At 39.8% G+C, this 23731-nt stretch overlaps 1 protein-coding gene across 6 annotated transcripts in view; it reads right to left on the bottom strand.

Moving 5' to 3' along the window:
- Nucleotides 1-23731, bottom strand: part of STAU2 (staufen double-stranded RNA binding protein 2) — a 194234-nt gene that overhangs the window by 151963 nt on the left and 18540 nt on the right. For 3 of the 6 annotated variants that reach the window (XM_075213651.1, XM_075213650.1, XM_075213655.1), the window contains exons 2-6: nt 21306-21543; nt 19168-19298; nt 17598-17757; nt 17261-17314; nt 13241-13376 (exon numbers count right to left, since the gene is read on the bottom strand). In XM_075213651.1, coding sequence (XP_075069752.1) covers nt 13241-13376; nt 17261-17314; nt 17598-17757; nt 19168-19298; nt 21306-21534 — 710 coding nt within the window. In that variant the 5' untranslated portion in view covers nt 21535-21543. The remainder of the gene's footprint in view (nt 1-13240; nt 13377-17260; nt 17315-17597; nt 17758-19167; nt 19299-21305; nt 21544-23731) is intronic. The other 3 variants (XM_075213654.1, XM_075213653.1, XM_075213652.1) reach the window with 2 other exon arrangements.

Consider the following 23731-nt stretch of genomic DNA (forward strand, 5'->3'; position numbering starts at 1 on the left):
CCTATGTTCCGGCACAAGGTACCCACAACAAGTAAAAGCAGGGAGCTAGTAAAAGGGGCAGAGTGTGGGCTCCAGCTAGTGGGAAGGCGGCTCAGGTTTAGTTACATTAAAGTAGATCAAAGAAAGTAGAAAATAGTACATTTGTAACAAACAATTTGTGAGCCACATATAAAATGTTTAGGGGTGTGGGGAAAGATCTTGGTAGGTAACACAACTTCATACTAAACAATAACCAGAGTCTAATTATCCCCAATATTATACATCATTACACATACTAGCCCCTATCACAAATATTGCCAGCCTGTGCCTCCATCAAGTTTACCTGACAGTAAACATTTAAGCAATGTCCATTGGCTCCTATAACACACAAAAAATATTTTACCCATTAAAACACTTGTATGAATCATAACTTTATATGATATTATTGTGCATTTCACCAGATAACACAAGGCCGTATGCTGCTGACTTTGTCTTCATAGTATTAATGACCTTGCAGCTTGCAATTATAGCCATGTAAACACACCAAACAACCTGTAAAATCCCAGACCTTAAAAAAATAAACCACTATGCCCTGTAGAGTACACCGCCCTAATACGAAATTGCTACTGCCAATCTTCTGTAACTCTGATGATAATAAAAGCTATGTGTAACATACATCTAGGACATACTCTACCTGCCGAAGCATGAAGAATGACGACAGCACACTAAGGTACTGTGTCATTCAAATAACTAGGCACACTCAAGACAATCATTATGATCATACACTATAGGATCTCATATCCCATACTCACCAGTGTTACTTCAAAGCATTTTAAATTATTAAATTAGCATGCCAACGTTTTTTTTCCTCTTTTACTTAAGATAAACCAGGTATAAAACTAAAGAGATAAGATCTCTGGAATGTACTCTATAAACATTCTCAATGCATCAACCTTTCACAGGCTTCTTTTTTGTGCCGACAAAATGACTTTAGTTTTGCAAAGACTGTTAAAATGTTTGACAGCTTCATGCATGTGTTCAGTGTTGGAAGCAATCAACCTTCCACCCTTTAAAAAACAGCCTAAGTTGCCAAGCCGCTTTATTGGCCGAGGTGGGTTACAAGTTTAACATTCACATAATCAAAATTACGACATTTGCAAGATTTTCTAGACGGGACTAGCTTAAGAAATAAATTAGAATAAAAAGTAAAGGACTGCGCTTTTACGCGAGTTTTAAAGGATTAGCACATGCCGAATTGTGAAATTCACTAAAAAAAAAAAAAAATGTGTGATCTGGAACCAAAGTGATAAACTGAAGGTAAAGTCAAAAGTTAAATATTCGTATATAAGTGTTTAATTTCAGCTAATAGATAATCTGACTGGTCAGACCTTTGTATTTACATATGTTCTTTAGAGGCTGCAGGATTTAATGCTTATACTATTATTATAGATATCGGTCTATATTTAAAATGTGTAAAATATATATATATATATATATATATATATATATATATATATATATATATATATAATCTAGTCCCTTTCCCCTCGGAGAGGGACTAGTATCAAGTGTCAAATGCAGCAGAGAGATTCAGGAGAGTTAGAAGTGAGCAATGGGCTTTAGCTTTAGCAGTGATAAAATCGTTGACAACCTTAGTCAACGCAGTCTCTGTGCAGCCTAACTGAAGAGGATCCAATAGGTTGTGTGAGAAAAGAAAGTGTGTGAGGCGAGTGTAGGCAATTCTCTCGAGAAGCTTGGAGGTGCATAGGAGCCGAGATATATGACTGTAATTAGAGAGAGTGTTTGGGACAGAATTTTGTTTTGGGTTTTTTTCAGAATAGAAGTAATCACTGCATACTTGAATAATTAAGGACAGATACCAGTAGAGGGATCACAGATTTAGTTTGAGGTGATATGAGCACAGGAGACAATGATCTACGGATGAGGTAGAGTAGGAAGATAAGAAAAGAGTACATTCTTCATCTTCATTTGTGGGATCAAATGAAAAGAGGGTGTTACAGGGAGCTGGGAAGGAATTGAGCCGGTTGTTTGTTGAGGGAGATGATTCCATTTCAATCTTTTCCTTGAAGTAGGAAGCAAGATCTTGGGCACTGATTGTAGTTGAAGGACTTTGAGTGGGAGGGTTGAGAAGAGATTTAAATTGGTTAAAAAAGCATTTGGGGCTCAAAGCCTTATGTAGATATGAGAGGTTGCAAGTATGTTTGATTAGCAGTGTCCAGAGCATTTTGATATGAGTGGAAGATAGCAGTATATGTGAGAAGTAATAGAGTCAGGTTGTAGCAGATGTAACTTATTTCTGGGGGTATTCTGTATGTTCATGTGGGTTTCCTCTGGGTGCTCCAGTTTCCCAACCCAAATAATATGGTAGGTTAATTGGCTTTGGACAAAATTGACCATAACATGTGTTTGGGAGGTAGAGAATTTTGACTGTAATGTCCAATGGGGCATTCTCTGTAAACCACTGTGTTATATGTTGGCCTTATATAAAGGTTAATAATAATGTACCACAGAGGAACCATTAACTGGCAATGCCACAGAGTGTACAACTAGTCTTCAAAATTTCACCAGTGGGTGGCACTGCAGTGGTTCCCAAACTTTTTCAGTTCGCAGCACCCTTAGAGTCTCCATAATTTTTTCAAGGCACCCCTCCAAAAAAATTACTGAGCAATCCCGTATTTTATAAGTAGTTGGGTCAAAATAATGTAATAAGTATTTAGGTCAGGACAGAAATACTAAGTAAGTTGTTTGAAAAAAATACATAAAAATATTCTTTTCCCTTGGATTTGTGTGTATTTTTTTGCAATTATATTTCTGTCAAACATTAATTTACAGCTAATATTAAGAGGAATAAGATCAAACAAAATAAAACACCAACATGTACAAAAATCATCACACTGTGCCCCCCCCCCCCTTCATCCACACACTCTGTGCCCCCCCCTTCATCCACACGCTCTGTGCCCCCCCTTCATCCACACGCTCTGTGCCCGCCCCTTCATCCACACGCTGTGCCCGCCCCTTCATCCACACGCTCTGTGCCCCCCCTTCATCCACACGCTCTGTGCCCCCCCCTTCATCCACACGCTCTGTGCCCGCCCCTTCATCCACACGCTCTGTGCCCCCCCCTTCATCCACACGCTCTGTGCCCCCCCCTTCATCCACACGCTCTGTGCCCCCCCTTCATCCACACGCTCTGTGCCCCCCCTTCATCCACACACTCTGTGCCCCCCCCCCTTCATCCACACACTCTGTGCCCCCCCCCTTCATCCACACACTCTGTGCCCCCCCCCTTCATCCACACGCTCTGTGCCCGCCCCTTCATCCACACGCTCTGTGCCCCCCCCCTTCATCCACACGCTCTGTGCCCCCCCTTCATCCACACGCTCTGTGCCCCCCCTTCATCCACACGCTCTGTGCCCGCCCCTTCATCCACACGCTCTGTGCCCGCCCCTTCATCCACACGCTCTGTGCCCGCCCCTTCATCCACACATTATGTGCCCTCCTTCATCCACACACTCTGTGCCCCCCCTTCATCCACACACTCTGTGCCCGCCCCTTCATCCACACACTCTGTGCCCCCCTTCATCCACACACTCTGTGCCCCCCTTCATCCACACACTCTGTGCCCCCCTTCATCCACACACTCTGTGCCCCCCTTCATCCACACACTCTGTGCCCCCCTTCATCCACACACTCTGTGCCCCCCTTCATCCACACACTCTGTGCCCCCCTTCATCCACACACTCTGTGCCCCCCTTCATCCACACACTCTGTGCCCCCCTTCATCCACACACTCTGTGCCCGCCCCTTCATCCACACACTCTGTGCCCGCCCCTTCATCCACACACTCTGTGCCCCCCCCCCTTCATCCACACACTCTGTGCCCCCCCCCTTCATCCACACACTCTGTGCCCCCCCCCTTCATCCACACACTCTGTGCCCCCCCCTTCATCCACACACTCTGTGCCCCCCCCTTCATCCACACACTCTGTGCCCCCCCCTTCATCCACACACTCTGTGCCCTCCTTCATCCACACACACTGTGCCCCCCTTCATCCACACATTCTGTGCCCTCCTTCATCCACACACTCTGTGCCCCCCTTCATCCACACACTCTGTGCCCTCCTTCATCCACACACTCTGTCCCCTCCTTCATCCACACACTCTGTGCCCCTTTATCCTCACTCTGCCCCCTCCTTCTTTCTTTTGCCCCTCCATTGCTGTTTTTTATCACCATTTGCGCTATGTTTCTTTACTTACCATACTTGGCCTTCTTTCTTCTATTTCTTCTGTCTTACCAATCCAGTGGCGGCCAGGACCCAGTACCCTCACCTCTCCTGCCGCTTCTCACTGAATATGTCGGGCGTGATGACGGCACACCCAACATTCAGTGAGAAGCAAGGAGGGAGGAGGATTCTGGATCCTGGGCGCCGCCGGATTGTTAATATTTTTTTCCCTGGAACGGCACCCCTGTGACAGCGCTGCGGCACCCCTAGGAGTCGCGGTGCACAGTTTGGGACCACAGTACTCATGTATGGATGATAGTCTACCTTTCACTTACTTCAATAAACGGAAATAGAGAGAGAAATAAGGTAACGTGTGAAGGAATTATGTCCATGTATTTTTCTGAACATGTAAATAAAACTAAATGTAAGACATGCCCACATTTGATAGCTGCCATGTGCTTGATCTGCCCATAGAAAATGATATATCATCTTCAGGCTTAATTTGAATAGTTCCCACTGTGCCAAAACATGGATGAAAACTTCGGGATATAGGAGACATCTTGTATTCAAAGAAAATAACACCAAGCATATATTAGACAACCCTTCATTACGGGATCCCTTTAAAAAATAATAAATACGGTAATATTAAAACACAGCTCAACTGTTTCATGGGTTAAAAACAGAGTAGTCACAAGTTAGTTACAAGTTAAGAAGTGGGATAAACTAAAACCATGTACATACACACAAGATTGGACCAGACACCTGGTCAGTTCCAGTGCATGAATTAGGTATTTTAAATTCCAATCTGGCAGCCAGAAGTCATTAGAAAACTTTGTTGCCCTTCATATAATAATAAATGAAGATGAGAAGAAAAACCCAATTACAGAAAGGAAATATTATTCATATTATTAATGAAATTGCTGGTGGTATAGATTACTTTGGCTTCAGTAAAGAGAAAGAACACTGTAATAAATTACAGCAGACAAGATATTTTCAGAAACGGTCTTGAGATAGAACATTTTTTGCAATAAGGCCAGAAAAGAAAATTCCTTAAAGGGGCACTAAATATAAAAATGAAAGCTGATCAAATACGTAAAAGCACAGCAACATTCACAAATGAGTATATTAAAGTCTTACCAGGACAAACGTAAGATATTTTACATGTAATGTAATCTATTGAACCATTAGATATTTTAAAGGACTACTAAACACCAAAATTAACATTTTCAGATATCAACCACTGAAGTAAAAAAAAAAATTCAGTGTTAAACTGATTATTACACTACAGCGCTGTTCAAAAGTAAAGTACTATCATCATCATTTATTTATATAGCGCCAGCAAATTCCGTAGCGCTTTACAATTTGGAACAAACATTAATAAGACAATACTGGGTAATACATACAGACAGAGAGGTAAGAGAACCCTGCTCGCAAGCTTACACTCTATCACCACTCCATTATGGACAGCTGAAGCTCCTCTCACATCTGTAGCACAATGTCCTGATGGAATCTGATAGAAAGCTTAGACTGAAGTCTGTTAAGCTGCTGTGACATCACTGCCTTGCCTCTTGTGTACGCATCCATCAATCCCCACAAGTCTGCAAGTTTGTCAGTAAACCTCTGTGCCATGCTCAGGGCCGCAAAGAGGAATTTGGGGCCCCAGTACAACAACTTTTCTCCCCCCCCCCACTCCATAGCTGAGAAGGGAAGGGGCATGGTGCCGTCTCGTAGCGGCGGCACTGAAGGGGGCAAGGCCAGAGTCTTGAAGGTGTGGTCAACATGGTGAGTGGCTGCGTCACTTTTAACATTACATACTAGTGGAGATTCAAATAGGAGATTCAAAAAGGAAAAAATACGACGGTTGTCTCCAAAACGGAAATAGAGACACCTTGTGTGTATTTTTTTAGTGAAATATCCGCTAATTTTTGCTTGCGCACAATAGAGGTGCGAGCAAAAGTGAGCCAATATTTTTACTGTGCTACCAGTCAATATGCGCAGCCGTGATGTTCTTGAATCTCCCCCATTATGTATTAAGACAGTGCTGCTCTCACCTACCCGTTATTGCAGCTTTCACAACCTGGTACTGGATTCTTGTCTGGATCCTGGAATGTTGGGATCTGTTTGGAAAATGTATAGGTACATGAAACATTGAAAACAGAGCAATAAGTGAACACAGTACATAACACAGATCACTCAGTATATAATACATACATTATAACAAAACATTACATTTAGCCACCCCCCCCCCCCCCCCAAACACATCATTAACTTCCCCAGGCACCTCATTCATCCCCCAAACACATCATTATCTTCAACCCCAGGAACATCATTAACCCACCCAAACACATCATTACACCCCCACCTTCAATACATCATTAAACACAGTATACTTACCGAAGTTGTGCTGGTCCTGCAGAGTGAGCAGTGCAGCTGTAAAACTCATGAGATTACCAAATCTCGTGATATTTAGAGCTCACACACTGTCAAGGGACTGGGAGCTACTGACAGCTCCCTCCCTCTTCATAGGCCCAGCTCCCTCCCTCTTCATCTGTACACGCCCCCGCCCTCCTCCACAAACACCTCACCCTCAATGTGGTAAATCTGCAAAGTGAAGGAGAGCATAATGTACATATTTAGTTATGTATAAAAACCTCAGGTAACTCGGGTATATTTGGCTAAGTAAAATTCAGCTTTTGATACATAATAATGTCAAATAGTGGCTCCATTTGGTATTTAAGATATTAAAGTGTTCTGAAGCAAACTACAATGTGCTTAGCCTTATTTATAAATGTCCAGATATACTTCTGGTTTGGCCACATACATACAGCCTGAGCCAATGGGATTCGTTATTGCAGCCTGTCGATGACAGCACAGAGCAATTGTGGCCACTGGCCAACAGCACTCTCACGCAGCCTCCAGGCAGATAGTAACACCGTTAAGACATCACTGGTTGTTGATGAAACCTCACACACAAGGTAATTCCAGGCACTGCACGGGAGCAACGTGTTCACTATATAAATGATATTAATAATAACCAATATGCTGTAAATTGGTTGCCAAGATTGTCATGCGTGTATCTAACTTTACAGGCAGGAAAACATATAGATAAGGCATGGTACCAGAAAGCCTGCAACCTGCTATAATACAGCTAAAAGCTTATTGCCTGAAATTCACTATCAAGCAAATTACTGCAGACATAAAGACATAGCCTGAAGTGACTCACAAATGCATTTATTAACTAGACATAAATCCAATATTTCAGATAGTATTAAAGAACCTTTATTTTAAATCTCAACGTAAAAGTTAATTATTCATATAAATAATGTAACTAATAGGTAATAAACGGAGGCCACTTTCATAGGTACATCTACCTAATAGTGACTTACTCTACCATTTGCCCTCAGGACAACTTGAACTCATTGGGGCATGGACTCAACACAGTGCCCGCCATTCAGGGTGGTGGCCGACAAAAAACCTGATCTGTCCCACCGTAGTCCCTTGTGGCATGGAACATTAGTATTTTACAGTCTCACGCAAACTACCAGGCGGCCCCGAAAAAAACTTCAGTCTTTTATTATATCTGCAGTATTAAAAGCTACTAGTTATGCACTGAAAGACACGTTTGATGGTGAAATAAAGTTTTATATACATACTTGCAATAAACCCCATCTAACAGGGAGAAATAGACCTTATTTTAATGTAAACACGTTCCTTTTATTCTCAGCCATGCAATTTACTGCCCTCCATCTCCTAAACCATTTCCTCCAAGCGATCAACCGTGCCGTCTGTTCCCCCATCCACATCCCAGACCCTGTTCTAACACCATGCATTCTATCGCCTTGGCTGCGTGACGCTGATTGGCAAGTAACTGAGCTTAACTTACAGTGTTTAACAGTCACCTACCTGCAGGTGGACAGCCTTATTTTTTGGTTGAATAGTTTAACATTTTTAGTGAATATTCATAGTTATGCAAAACAAGTTGTATTGGATATCAGTGAAAAAACATGTAAGATGTCATAACTTACATTGCGATGTAGAAAGCATACAGAATTCTTATTGTGAAACGTGAACTGTACACACTGGAGTTTTAATGCACAGAATTCAGTTTTTGTCTTTTGTATCGTAGACTGACACACAATTTAAGTTTTAATAAGCTCTTCTGACATCTATTTAATTAGATAAAAAAAGAGGTTCTGCATAAGTTACTTTAAAATTCACAAGTTACTTTCAAATTTTCAAAAAACAGGTGGACCTTCAGTTTTTTTAAAGTATTTTTGGAGGCCTCACAATGCAAAAGGCTGAGAGCCCCTATATTAAACAGTTTATAGCACCCCCTAGTGACAATAAAAGGTAATAAAGACACCATACTATTGTATTGCACAAATGTGTTCCAACATTACCAAACATATTGTTAAAGTTATATGTACAATGGGCAGAGACAGGTTTAAATGTTTCCTGAGGTACCAAATTCCTTTAGAGTTGTTAAACTAGTTGTGAATCAACTTTTTACGTGAGATTGATACAATTATATAATCTGGGCAAACTCCCAAAAGAGGCATTAATATATTAGGGAAAAAGTACAACTAAAATGTCCATCATTATGTCGCTCAAAAAAATGTTTTTGATTTTGTTTACAATGTGTCTTTTTCTACATCAGGAAAATGTATTGTGACATAGAATCTTTTCACGAGGGTTGTGTTATGAAAAGTACAGTAACACCAATAGTCACGTGTTAAATTAATCTGCAGTTATCCCATGTAACATTGCTGATATTCCTTTCAGCAAACCATTGCTCTACAATACAGCTTTATGGAAGTGCTTTCGTAGAGCTCTACTGATAGATTGGATGGACATGGTCGGGTGACACAGAGAACTGCTGACCGAGTCTTCCTCTTTGCAGTATATATTTTCCTTTTTCCATTGATTGTGACAGACAAGGGTCACTCTATTCATCTAGCAAACCCCACAACTCCTAGTGTTGTCTACACTCCCCCTCTTATGACTTTGCCTCTTGTGTAAACACAATGCACCCGACCTCCCCACTTTCATGCTTACTGCCTTTTACTGACCTGGATTTCCTATTGTGGATAGGAAACCTCAGCTACAAAACAGCTACTGAAACTACAAATAAACAAGACAGGCAGACTCTCACTACAAAACCCTGTAAGACTGTTTAATGTTAGATATAGTATTAGCTGTGTAGTTTTAGGACTAGGGTGATGTTGACAGAAATTAATATTAAAACAGTTGGCCAGTTTTTGGACAACTCCTGTGTTTTAGGAACACTCCCATTAGTTCCCTGAGAACCCCCCCCCCCCCCCACTACTGCCAGAACACTGCCCCATATGAAGAACAGCAAGATTAAAAAATAATCTTGTGTTATCTATTCAAGCAAGTTGGTGTAGTCAGAGCCCACTGGTACTACACTGGATTGGATGTGGCTTCTCTTTAAAGATGTACTTATTATATATAGATTTTACATCTTGCTTGTAGAACATGAAAGTTCGCTTTAATAACAAACAAACTAGATTTTGTTAGTATGTTGTCTTAATACAAATGACACTTTCGGAGAGCTCGGGAGTGTGACTAGGTCACTTACAGCTTAGCCTGCTAATACAATCGATTTCAATTGGATTAATGGGTATCACAATTGTTTTAAGGCCACACATAATGAGATACATTGGGTCAATTCCAGTATATTCCTGCTGGTATTGCAGAGTGTGGACAGCTTTAGCCTCACTTTTCATCATGCTGAAAATATTAATTAGCATTACAAGCAAATAACTCATTCCAATTGTAAAGCACTATGGAATTTGCGGGCGCTGTATAAAATAAATGTTTATGATGATGCTGATGATGATACGGTTGTCTATAGCACAGATAACCCAGACCAGCTAAAAGAAATGTTCTTACACAATTAGATAGCTTTTTACATAATTGACCCCAAATTGCAACATTTATTAGCAATGATAAGCAGAAGATAGAGATCTTTTATCAGCCAATATGGAGTGAAAGAACTTGAAATTGAACAAAAACTGCATCAGATGGCGTGGGCATTCATCCAAAATCACCAATTAGGCCATGCGGGATCTGAGCACACAAGTGTATGGCCAAGTTGCACAGACGCAGCTGCTTGCACTGTAATCGGGTGGCCAGATTTTGCCAAGTATGGGCACCAATAATGAGGCAAGAGATACCATACTGAGAAGACTAGCTGCTCTTGTAGAAATACAGTGGACTTGCACACAGATAATTCAAATTGATAAAGCAGAAAATTGTTAACTTGAAATGTAAGTACTGTAACAATAAACACAGAAAGTGTATCCAATATTCAAAATGATGGTGAAAAAGCAACAAAAACACACAAACCAAACATTTTTGTCTTTACTATACCAATGCCCTAAGCTTGGCTATACATTACAAAAGCTTAGAGCAGCCCCTAGTGTCAAGAGTTGGAATTACAGGTAAAAGCTTTCACATTTTATATTCTCAATAGCAAAGATGCCCGACAAAGTGACACAATTGACTTAAAGAGCACAATGCAATTTTTTGTTTTGTTAGCCATTACATCAATTCTGTATTATTTTGTTAATGTTTTCAAAGGAAGTTCTCCACCTGAGAAGAACTCCTATCCCTGTATATACATATACCAGTCAGGTGGGTTCCACATACGGAAGACTGAAGGCTATCTCATGCCGCTGACACCAATGTTCATTTCGGGGGATCCATGGCAGTCTTGTTCATAACCAATGTGACTGGCATATGAAGGGATATACTAATTATGGTGAGGGGTTATCATGAGGTAGAGAATCATTCTAAGGTGAGCTTGGCTACAGTCTAAGTATTTTTTTTTATGTATTTCATATTCATCTACTCATCCAATAGTCTCCTGTTTATTAGCCAGATCCTCTGAATGTTCACAGCAGTAAATTCGTTTTTGCATTATTGTCATTGATGTGTAAGGCTCAAAGTGGTCAGGACACCAGAGAGTAGGGAAAACAGAACACACAAAAAGATTAGACAAAATAAGTGCAAACCAAAGGGTAAGGAGAGCCTTTTCCGGGAGAGCTTACAATCTATTAGGAAAAGGGTAGCACAGAGACAAAGTGGATATTGTTAAGCAGCGAGGCTGTACCAGTGTGAGTAGTATAGGCGAGAGTTGGGTAATAAAGAGATGCGCTGAATGATTTGAAAGCTGCTGAGGTGAGTTTGATGTGACGTGGTAGGGAATTCCATAGCTGGTTATTGGCATCGGGTAGGTTTGGTCAGGGAGGTATGAGTGGTGGCACAGGTCAAAGAGGGCGTGAGGGAAAGTATTTCCTGGTGAGGTTTACGGGGATATGAAGTGTGGTGCTGTTGAGGGCTTGATGGGTGAGGTTGAGTAATCTGATTTGGACTGTATAGGTACTTGCAGAGTGGTGAAGCGGATGTGAGTGAAAAACAATCTTATCACAGCATTTAGGACATAGTGAAGGAGGGACAGATGGGCGAGGAAAACACCAGATAGAAGAAGGTTTCAGTAGTCAAGGTGGGAGATGATAAAATGAAGTTTGGGTTGCATGTGTGATGATCTTGTGGGAGACAATGACTGGTCCACTGATGTGATTGTGTGAGGACAAAGCTGCATGTGACAGGGGCAGTGTGTCAGGGTGTGATGAGAGGAACGGAGCAATGTTCCCAAATTTAAAGACAAGTGATGTGAAGCTCCTATGACACTGTTATAGGAAGATTGGGGTTTCAAACTCACCTCTATATGATATGAAGTTCATATATCCAATTTGTTTGCCACACAAATTTATTGATTACCACATTTTATGTAAGACTAAGCTTATGAGTCACTTTTACCTTTCAGCCTGGCTGGACCGAAATGCAAAATGTAGACTTAACCTCATGTATCAAACTCCCATTGTCCCATCATCATCATCATCATCATCATTTATGTGGTGCTAACCACTAGGCCACTGTGCTGTCCCATAGATTGTAAGCTTGCGAGCAGGGCCTTCTCACCTCTGTTTGTTTAACCCAGTTTGTTTATTAATTTACTGTGTTTGTCCCCAATTGGAAAGCGCTACGGAATATGTTGTCGCTATATAAATAAATGATGATGATGATGATGATGATGATGATGAAGACTATACCAGGCTACACAGAGCATAACATTTCTGCAAGCAGTGACATATCTTCATTCATTATAACCTTTAAACTTTAGCAATAAAAAATACATAAGGGACAAGACTACTGACATACATGCAGAAAAGTATTTGACTCAGGCAGGACACTACATGCTGCATATATACAGGTAGATTTCTAAATGCTCAGACACAGCAGTATTAAGCCAGATCAATTTTCCAAAAAACAGAACAGAGAGCAGAACAAGACATAAATGTAAACAATTCACACTACATGCTCTAATCATTTTCCATATGAACATTAAAAATTTTAATGGCCAAATGTTAAAGTTGCAAAGCTAGTTTTAAGTGGGGTCTGTAATTAATCTTAATCTCCTGCCTTTCAGTATATCCCCCAATCTTGAAGCTGGTGTTGACAGTTTTCTAGGAGGCTGTAACTTGTCCACTTGTGTGATTATGTAGTGAGGACAGGGCTGCTGATGACAGGCTGTGTAAAGACTTGGAGTGTAATATACACAAGCAGAAAGTCACAGACTGAGGGCTATATGAAGGAATGAGCAAGGTTCCACAAAAGCACATAGTAGTCATGTGACTAGTAGTATTAACAGCACCTCTGCGTAAAACAAATTTTAGCCAACCAACTCGTCAAATGAGTTTAGTTTATCTTAGAAAGCATCCATATACCTACAAATACCAATTATAAGTCCTATATAATTAGATTGCTTTGGTTAATAGCAGAGTAAAACAAAAACCTAATTACTTATAGATTACCAGCTTCAAGGTCGTAATCTCAGGATAAGCTTGGACTAAACATGTCTACATTGAAAGCGTTATACCAAAAACAAAACAAAACAAAAAAAATAGAGCCATAAACTGGCTCATACTAACCTCTGATTGTACATGCCCCGATAATTGTAGTTAGTTCGGTGGTTTGGAAGGGGTTTGGGATCTAAAGGCCTGTAGATGGCAGGCTCGCCTCTCTTCATGGCAAGACCATTCAGCTCAACAGTTGGGGTTATGCTACCTGAAAGGACAGAACATTGACAATTAGACCACAATGGTCCAAAAGATAAAATAAAATACAAAACTGTGACAAGGGTACAAAAATAAGAGAAAGTGCCATCTAATTATCAAGGAGGCCAAGAGCACAAGAAGGATCCTATGTTATGGAAACTGGTCCACAGGTAACGTGAAGAAGTTATGCAGTAATGGACAGTAACCAGACATTTGCTTTAACTTTATTCGACAAATGACAACTACAATAAGAGTGATTGCAATGGATTACAGCATATTATCCTCAGATACTTACAGATTTCATGTATTTTTACAAAAAATATAAATACTATTTACTGTATGTTTTAAAACATATTTTCCCAGCAAGTCAGAAAGTGAAACCTCAATCATCCTGTTCTCAAGCAAAACAAAATGCCCAGCATGGGAAGATGAAGACATAAGGTCACACACAGAAGGGAAACAAGTCAGAATGCAGCATTGGCATATACAGCAATCGGCGACAATATTAAAACCACTGACAAGTGAATTTAATAACATTGATTATCTCACTACAATGACACCTGTCAAGGGGTGAGATATATCAGGCAGCAAGTGAACAGTCAGTTTGGAAGGTCTTGTGGGGTGTTCCCAATATGCAGCAGTTAGTACCTACCAAAAGTGGTCCAAGGAAGGGCAAGGGGTAAACCGGCAACAATGTCATGAGCGGCCAGGGCTCATTGATGTGTGTGGGGAGCGAAGGCTAGTTTGTCTGGTTCAATACCCCAGAAGAGCTACTGTAGCACAAATTACTTAAAGGTTAATCCTATGATAGAAAGGTGTCTGAACACACAGTGCATCCCAGCTTGCTGCGTGCGGAACTGCGGAGCCACAGAACGGTCAGAGTGCCCATGGTGACCCCATTCGCCAGCCGAAAGCACCTAAAATGGGCCCTGAACCATGGAGAAATTGAAGAAGGTGGTCTGGTGTGAAGAGGCAGTGTGATGTTCTGGGCAATGTTCTGCTGGGAAGCCTTGGGTCCTGGCATTCATGTGGATGTTACTTTGACACCTACCACCTACCTAAACATTGTTGCAGACAAAGTACACTACTTCATGACAACGGTACTCCCTGATGGCTGTGGACACCTACAATAGCCCTGCTACACTGCAAAAATTGTTCAGGAATGGTCTGACAAAAGGTGTTCAAGGTGTTGACTTGGCCTCCAAATTCCCCAGATCTCAATCTGATTGAGCATCTGTGGGATGTGCTGGAAATAAAAGTACGAGTCATTGAGATCCCACCTCGTAACTAAGGACTTAAAGGATATGCTGCTAAAATCTAAGTGCCACGTACCACAGGACACCTCAGAGGTCTTATGGAGTTCATGCCTCGATGGGTAAGAGCTGTTTTGGTAGCATGAGGGGGACCTACACAATATTAGACAGGTGGTTTTAATGTTGTGGCTAATCGGTGCATGTAACAATGCCCAGGCAGCTTATATAATGTAAACATTATTCATTAAACTATTATAACAGAAAACAGCCCTGAACTGTATGAAGCTAGTCAAGTACCTGCATCTGTAGAAAAAAAGTCACAGCAGTCAACAGTTTCACGGCTTCCAAAATCACAGCATCCAGTAGTTTCATGGTAAAGCAAAATAATCTTGTTACAACACAACAAAAGCACCCTTGTTTACTTAGCATCACAAAGCATAACCAGGAAATCACTCTGCAATTGGAAATAATAGTGCACCCCTCTATATACTGCCAGTTTGGTACATAGGCCAAAAGTAGTGACAGCATTTAATTAGTAAGAAAGTTAGGGCTGCAATATTAAGAGCAGGAACAGACTGTACTTTTCTAAAGGGTCACAAATCCTAAAATATAGGTTGATTCAATATGAAAAACATGCTTATAATACAAGTGTAAAAGTTCACAACATATCTGCAAGCTATTGTCATCTGTTATCAGCCAGTTCAGGTAGCATAGGCGTACACACAGACAATGACATACACTGTCCATATATAGAGTGGCCTACGCATATACACATTGTCAGTAATATTTATCCTGCTTCCTCTTCCCACGTCACCATCATCTCTGACTGAGAGATACAGGATTTAACACTGCGTAAGCGGGTGTGATAGCTTCTAGTAGCATTGTATGTTTCACAAAGGAGGCAACTGCTGGGTATATTGCACAATGTTATAAACATGCTGTAACAAATCTATTTACGCATGATGAAAAATACAGAACAACACTGGTGCTGGTCTGTCCATATCCAGTTTTACACAGTATAATGGTAATGAAGTGTCATTATACGTATTTGTTGACATAATAGCCACAGGTGTTTACACATACTTATTTTTAGGGGTATTTCCTACACCTAATAATAAACTTGACATAGAATTCCAGCCTCATCCTCCTCTACAGGATCGCAGTTGCTCCACTGACAGTAAGTGCTATGTAGAGCTGACACCATAGTCCCCTATACTCCATGCAGTTTTGCTTTGTGACTAAAGGATAATTTCACCCAAAATAAAAAATATGGTTTGGGTGGAAAAGTTTATTACTCACATAGGGTCCAAGATTGACATGTCTTCCACATGTCTGCTATATCCTGTCTGTAGAGAGACCGCTCAGTACATCCTGAAGAGTCCTCCCCCCCCCCCCTTTGATGTCTACTGCTCTGCGTACAGGAGCAAGCACTGGGCATGTGGACGACAGAAAGCTTGAGTGCCGTACCCTAGATAAGAAACCTCTTGGGACTGGGTTATATTTAACATATGGCACCCAAAACTGAATTTTTAGTTTTGGATGATATTATTCTTCAAGGCCTTACAGTGTGAAATAATATAGAGTTCCCAATGTTTAAAGAGAGCTGGGGAGTTTACAGAACATTCTGACAATTGAGAAACATGTAATGTGCATGTTATTTCAGATACCAGAATACAGACATAGCTACATGTCACAAAACACATGCCTCGCAGTGTCAAAAAGACACAGATATTTTACTATATTTACTGCATTTATTAGGGAATCAAACATCACTGATCATACATTATATCAACGCTCTGAGTAAATATGGAAAGCAACTGAGGCAAGTTGTCCCTATGAAATTACTGCCACTAAGTGATGGGTTCATTTCCAGAGATACAAAACAAATCAAATCATTCAGCTAGGCAACAGTATATTATATATTTATATATATATATATATATATATATATACATATATATATATACACACATATATATACACACACATATATATACACACATACATATATATATATATATATACATATATATGTAGATAGAGAGAGAGCTACCCTCAGAGAATATTATGCATAAGGGGATTTTTTTACACTTTACTTATGAAACCATAATATGAGCACATTATTTTTTCACTTCATTAATCCATTTAGAACACTGTCTACAGACTCTGTCCAACAAACTTTTGTGGTTTACTAGGGGCTCCACTTCTACCATACACTAGCTGAGGCTGAAGCTGCTTGAAGCAGGGGTCTCAGTGTCTTACACACAGGGCACCTCCTCCCATGATGCAAGGCGAGAACCTCGTCTTGGGTGATGCTATCCTAATGGGGCATAAACAAGGTCCTTACATAGTCTCTTTACCCACAAGCTGTTTCACTCCATCCCCAGCAGCTCAGATCACTGCGCTCTCCAATAAATAAACTACATGTGATGGGAGTGTCACACTACTGTGGTACGGAGGTAACGGGGAATGCTCCTCATATAAAAGGTGGTTATGGCAGACATGACGAATCATTGAGGGTAAAGTGTAAAATAGAAACAACTTCCAATGCTAGCTAACATTTTGTTCTTAAAGACACATGAACAAATAGTAAGAAGGTGATAGGAAGGTGACTCCATAGCAAATCCTGAGATCTATTTACCTTTAGCAGAGAGTCTTGCTGAAGTATATTTATTTCCATGCAGCTGAGCAGCTTCTGTGTAGCGGCAGATAAAGACAATTACCATGCATCCTTACTGTAGGGATTGTTAGTTCAAGATTACCTATCAGTCACCTACACCCTGCTGAACCAATATTCGTAAGCATTCGCTAGAAACCATGTCATATCATTAAGGAATAAGGTTCCTAGTGAATGGATTTACAAAGATACTAGTTCATCTGACAATATGGCTGCCTCCACTGGGTGAAAGTAATACATTGAACCCCACAACATGCTACTGACCAATACATAGATTTGTAAAGTGAAAGAGATCACATACCTGGATTATTGTTGATGATGTTTTTTGTCTGTCTCATGGCAGGCTTGGGAAGTGTGGTTTCAGTTAACGACAGACTGGCGGCAGCGTGTTGCGCTTTCTTGATGCTAGTGCTCTCAGCTTCCCACGTTTGTTCACCTAGGGTCAGCTGTACGGTAAATAACTTGAAAAGTAAAAAATATTACAAATCACCAACTCCTTAAATGGCAAGATAGACATACAGTACACTACGGAAAAACAAAATATCTCCTTGCTAATAAAATGTTTCTTTAACCATAAATACAATACCAAAGAAGTTACTTAATGCATTTTATATCTAGATGGTTAGGGCTTAATTGGCTATTTCAAGGGGTTCTCAACATATGAGTCAGAAACCAAAACCCAGATCATCAAGTTATTCAATGAGAGCCCACCACATTCTCTCTTTACAAACACATTGTGTACTACTGCATAATATACTAGTTACCAATCATATTATAAAAATATTATTTTGCACAAGTCCCCAATCTATTATGCAATATACTCAATGCATTGTAGAAAACTGTAAAAGAAGAAAAAAAAAAAAAAGGAGGGGAGTAAATGGGATTCAAAGTTGATTCACTGGTGTAATATCAGTCCCACCCGAAAACCTAACACTGATCTTATATTTTCCACTGCAGGACACATCCTATAGATTGTAAGCTTGCGAGCAGGGTTTTTTTTACCTCTCTGTCTGTATGTATTACCCAGTATTGTTTTATTAATGTTTGTTCCCAATTGTAAAGTGCTACGGAATCTGCTGGCGCTATATAAATAAAAATTGATGATTATGATTAAAAAGGATTGACACAAGGGTCAAGAGCGATATGCAGCCCTATTATACAACAACCACATGTAAAGCGTCAGGACTTCAATGTTTAAAAATAAAAGTTATGGGAAGACATAGTATCATTTATTAACAATCCACAATTATAATAGTAATAAATTAATTCCTAACATTAATTGATAGCTGTTTATTCGTATGTAACAAGTGTACCAATTCTGCAATAAGCAAGTGTACAAGGTCCTCAGACTCAAATTAGAATATCAATAAAAAGGTGAGGAGTTGTATGCACACATCACCAACGTCACATGGGAATCTCATTTTGGAGATTAACGCAAACACTATGTATAACACTCTGGAACCAGTCATCAGGACAACATTACTAACAAAACTGTGGCATTGTATGTGTGCGTTAGGGAATTTAGACTGTAAGCTCCAATGGGGCAGGGACTGATGTAAGTTCTCTGTACTGCGCTGCGGAATTAGTGGCGCTATATAAATAGCTGATAATAATGATTACGTTCCAAACTTAATCCTGAATGTGTTATATTAATTTGAGACATTTACCGTAAAATTAACTACAAGTTATAATTCGAAAATAGAGCGACTGGGAAAAGGATTTACTGCATGAATACCAACTCAGAAATTTAGCAAATATGTGCAGTACAACTATATTATTTGTAAGGTAAAAAAAGTTTTAGTCAATCAGAAAAAATATTATAGGAAAGAACCAATAAACAGTTGTGTCATTAATTCAGTGTAACACTTTACCTTGGAATGCGCTGGTCCTCTTTCATCCAGAAGTTTATATTGTGGCTGAATCCTGTTAAAGCGGGCTAACTCATTCACCAAACACATTGGCGTTTTCTCTTTGGGGTTTGTCATGTTTTCATGGAGAGGCACTGAAAAAACAGAGGAAAACAAGCTAATTGCATGAGGTTATCTTCAAATGTGAACAGAAACACAGATCAGGGCAATGGGACATGGATGACTTTTCAAAACAGGCCATGAACATTATTAATATGTTCATTATTATGCCGTACATGTACCATCCGGCATAGTATCTCCAGTGTTGTATACAGGATAAAAATATGGCCGCCAATATAACTCGCCCTTATACACCACCGGTAGTTCTCCACTTTTAAGCCATACAATCAGAAATACCAAGATATTTGCCAGAGACATTCCAAGTACACTCTAAAACAAAACAGCAGAAATCCAAGCATGAAAATAATGATAAGACTCTACTTCCAGGAGTTTTTACACTTAGACAAGGAGCCAGACCAAGTCTGAAAGACGGCTTCACAATCCATTGCTTCATTTGTTTAAGGTTTCCCTTGTGAATTAATTTAAAAGTGTCTCCCTCAACTGGGATTTAGACAACCTCTTAATTTCCATCAGTGTTTCACATACTCCAATATCAAAGAGAAGACAATAGACAAGCCTGATTCTCACACAACACTCACACTATAGCAATGCCAGCAACAGCATTACTCATTTTACTTTTAGAATTTTTCCGCAAATGTACATATGGGCACAGCAGCTATGGGTACCAATTATTAAAGTGGGGGTAACGGAGAATAGGAAGGTCGGGGTGGATACACAAACATTTTACAGATGGCCCCAGAATCACAACAAAGTTAACAATTAATTTTCCTAAATGTTAATGTATGTTTGAGTGAGTTTATGACACCCATGTAAAAAGCCAAAATTAATCATGTGTCCCCTGATCACCACTCACTGGAGATAGTCGCTGATGTCTGGATGCAGTCACCCAGTTTACATGACAACCCCAATTCAAAACCTTGCTTCCATCCTGGGTGACTGCAGACCTCATATTAAAAGTGTAATGTTCTGCTATTTGGATATCCAGAGGGAGTGAGCACCAAACACTTTGTAAGGACAAATATAAATAAATATATATACATATATCTATATACACATACATATATACAGACATATAATTCTGTTAAGCTATTGTAATGTCTTATCAGATTATCCTGAAGTGACCGATCTGCGGGTCAGGATCCATAAATTGGGTGTCACAATATTTCTGATAGGTCACCAAGATCCTTTGTCGCACAACTACTGTTTACCACAATTAATAAACTTCAATCATAGTTTCATATTATGTTTTACAAGTATCTAGAAATTAACAGCCTAATTATATTAACCAGAACCGTGGGTTGTGCAACTAACTTTCAAACTGGGTCCTGGGACTGAAATCCGTTATGTACAATATATCATCTAAAAGGAATGGTTTAACTTTTGGTCAACCCCAGCTATTTCGCAAACCCATCTATAGTCCTTTGGTGGGGTCCTCCCCATTACACCCACCTCTACCAGGTCCACTGTATCAGATAGCAGACAGAGAAGAGCACGTTCATAGGGCCAAGCGACCCATTCGCCATATTCAAGTATCCGAGATAGGGGTGTGCAGTCTATGCATCACCTGATGTACTCCAACGAATTACATGGGGGAAAACTCACAGGAGTGGCCTAGAAGTGGTCAATTCCATGAACTCTCCTTGTTCCAGAACAGTGAAAATACCAAGAACCTAGAAGCAATTTCTGCCATTTTGTACACAAGAACCAAGCTGTGGCATTACATTCTTCTCAGTACACAGCTAAATTAAACAAAGAAATTTTCCTCTACATGTCTTTATTACCATTTAGCAATGATCCCTGTGTTACCAGCTCTCAGAGAATATTCCCATTTTTTTTTGGCCTTGAAATCTTTCACTTAAGATGCTGATCTAGACTCCTGATGATTAGACAGAATACATTTCATATAACTGTTAGACATCAAAAGTGGTGGGTGATATGTACGGAGGTCACTTCCTGACAAAGTGGAGCTCTGAGTTCTTAGGAAGCCCAAAGTACATAGAACACATTGAGTTTTATTGTACCTTCCAAGAATTTGCCTTGCTCTTCTTCGGTGACCATGCCTGGCGAGCTAAGAGAGGATGACGAATCCACAAGACTTTCAGTGGGACTGTCTGTGGTTGTTTCTGTCACAGACCCATTCAGGGAGCTTTGTACACTCGTCTGACTGGCACTTGGGGCAGGAGCGGGTAGCACAGAAGAAAAAGAAGAATCACACATGGATGCAGATGGTGGTGCCTTAATGTGTGCCATTCTCTAGCTCTGCGACATGTAAATACAAAGAAATAACATTAAATGCAATACTTCTTTAACTTATTACATTTATGAAAACTTTAACAACCTGGCCAGTAAACAACTGGAATGAACAATATAGAAATAACCTTACAAACTGTTCTGGATTTGGCATCGTCATTGTTTGTTTAGAAGGCGCCTAAGAACTCCGCAGTGCCAGACAGTCAGCTCAACAAATCAAACATAAAAAAGAGATGGGGCAGACATAAGACAGAGAGTGAGAGAGAGCGGCCTACAATGTAAAATATGGAATCAATGTGCAAATATGAAGTCTATGCATTGCCTGGACAGGGTAGCGGGCATGGACCATACATGACTGTCCACCATACACTCCAAGGGGCTCTAGCCTACTTGTTCTATGGCACTGAATTTCGTTTGTATACATCAAATTGTTTTTCTTTCAAGGTTATTATTTATTTATGCAAATGGAAAAGGGTGTAAAATATATATATATATTATGGATTGTAATAAGCACAAGCCTTGAGTACTGTTAAGAGGAGTATATGACCATTCAAAGCCTGCTCATGGACATTAGTAATGCAAGTATGTCTAATGTCAACAAAAGCCAGTTGAGTCTTAAGCCATAAGCTATATGTCTGTTATCTCTTCCATTGTGAGCATAGTATAAATAGATATACTATTTATAGGTTAGTGATCAGTTTGGGGACTAACGTCAACACCACATTAATAATTTCATTAATCAAGGATGTGGATTCAACTTCACAAAAGCACAGAGGTCTGAGTGCAGTGTCAGCCTGATATATGGGACACAAGGAGTCTCAGGTTTCTGGAGAGTGGTTCCTTTGCACATCATTGCTGAGTAAATATATGGTAATGTTATGCTCTGTCATTCTGCTGTATGTAACGGAGGATTAAAACAGGAATGTTGAAAGTGAAGAATCCAGTTAGTAATGCCTCAGAAATGTTACTACCTTGGGGGACTGCAGTCTCATGAATATAGCATCTACAAAATGACTGTTTGCTGTGTGAAGGCGACACAAAGACTTTAACAATAATTTTCAAAGACAACAATGTTCAGCATACACTATTAAGGCATGGTGTTAGGCCAATCAGAAACAAACAGATATGACTAAGCCTGCACGATTCTGATTGGCCCAAGACCATGCATTTTCAACATTTGAAAACAACTTACTCATCTCAAAGTTATATGCAAGATCATAAAGACAATCATGAATACTACATCACACTAACAAAACTCACCTACTACTTTGACAGGTAAAAATAAACTTAAGATATACTGTAAAACAAAGCCATTATTTTACAGTAGAGTAAATTCCACATGAATCCAGGATTTCCAGGGACAGTGTATTTAAAGGAAATATTAGTCATTAAACAGAGTTTATTGTCAGTTAATTTAAACAACATGCTAACACATGTATATATATATATATATATATATATATATATATATATATATATATATATATATATATATATAATATAGTGTGTGTGTTGCTTTGGTGAAGGGAGGAGGATGGATGCTTCCATAACACATTGTCCACTTAAATCTCCAAGAGTAGGCCTAAAGGGATTTTTTCGAGTCTGTGGGTCAACCCTTGGTAAGTCCACGGGATCAACCAGGAGGTATGTTTGTTTGCAAAGTTCCAATTAATCACTTGATTGTCATTATTTATTAAACAAACAATAGCAAACAGAGTCCTTGTTTTATCCAAACCATTGGGTGCTTTAACATTTATTGGCAGACCTGCTTCTTAGGAATATGTATAAATTATCTAAGGAGTGCCTTTTGAAAAAAACAAAACCGAAAATTTAAATATTTCTCAGTATCAAAACCCTTTGACCCTAGTCTCTCTCTGTCTGTGTGTGCATGTTAGGGAATTTAGACTGTAAGCTCCAATGGGGCAGGGACTGATGTGAATGAGTTCTCTGTACAGCGCTGCGGAATCAGTGGCGCTATATAAATAAATGATGATGATGAAGAATGTGGTATGATTTTTACAAATGTATGATAAGAAAACTCTTGGTAGGTTAGCTCTCAATTTAAAAATACATACCTATGACCCAAAAATAGAGACTCTCACGGATTAGAGTTAGGACCACCCTATTAGCAAAAACTGTGACGAGGCAGGTGGATTATCATGTGTAACTAAGAAATCTGCATTTTTGTGTACAAGTC

The sequence above is a fragment of the Mixophyes fleayi genome, chromosome 5, assembly GCF_038048845.1.
Source record: "Mixophyes fleayi isolate aMixFle1 chromosome 5, aMixFle1.hap1, whole genome shotgun sequence".
Taxonomy (NCBI): Eukaryota; Metazoa; Chordata; class Amphibia; order Anura; family Limnodynastidae; genus Mixophyes; species Mixophyes fleayi.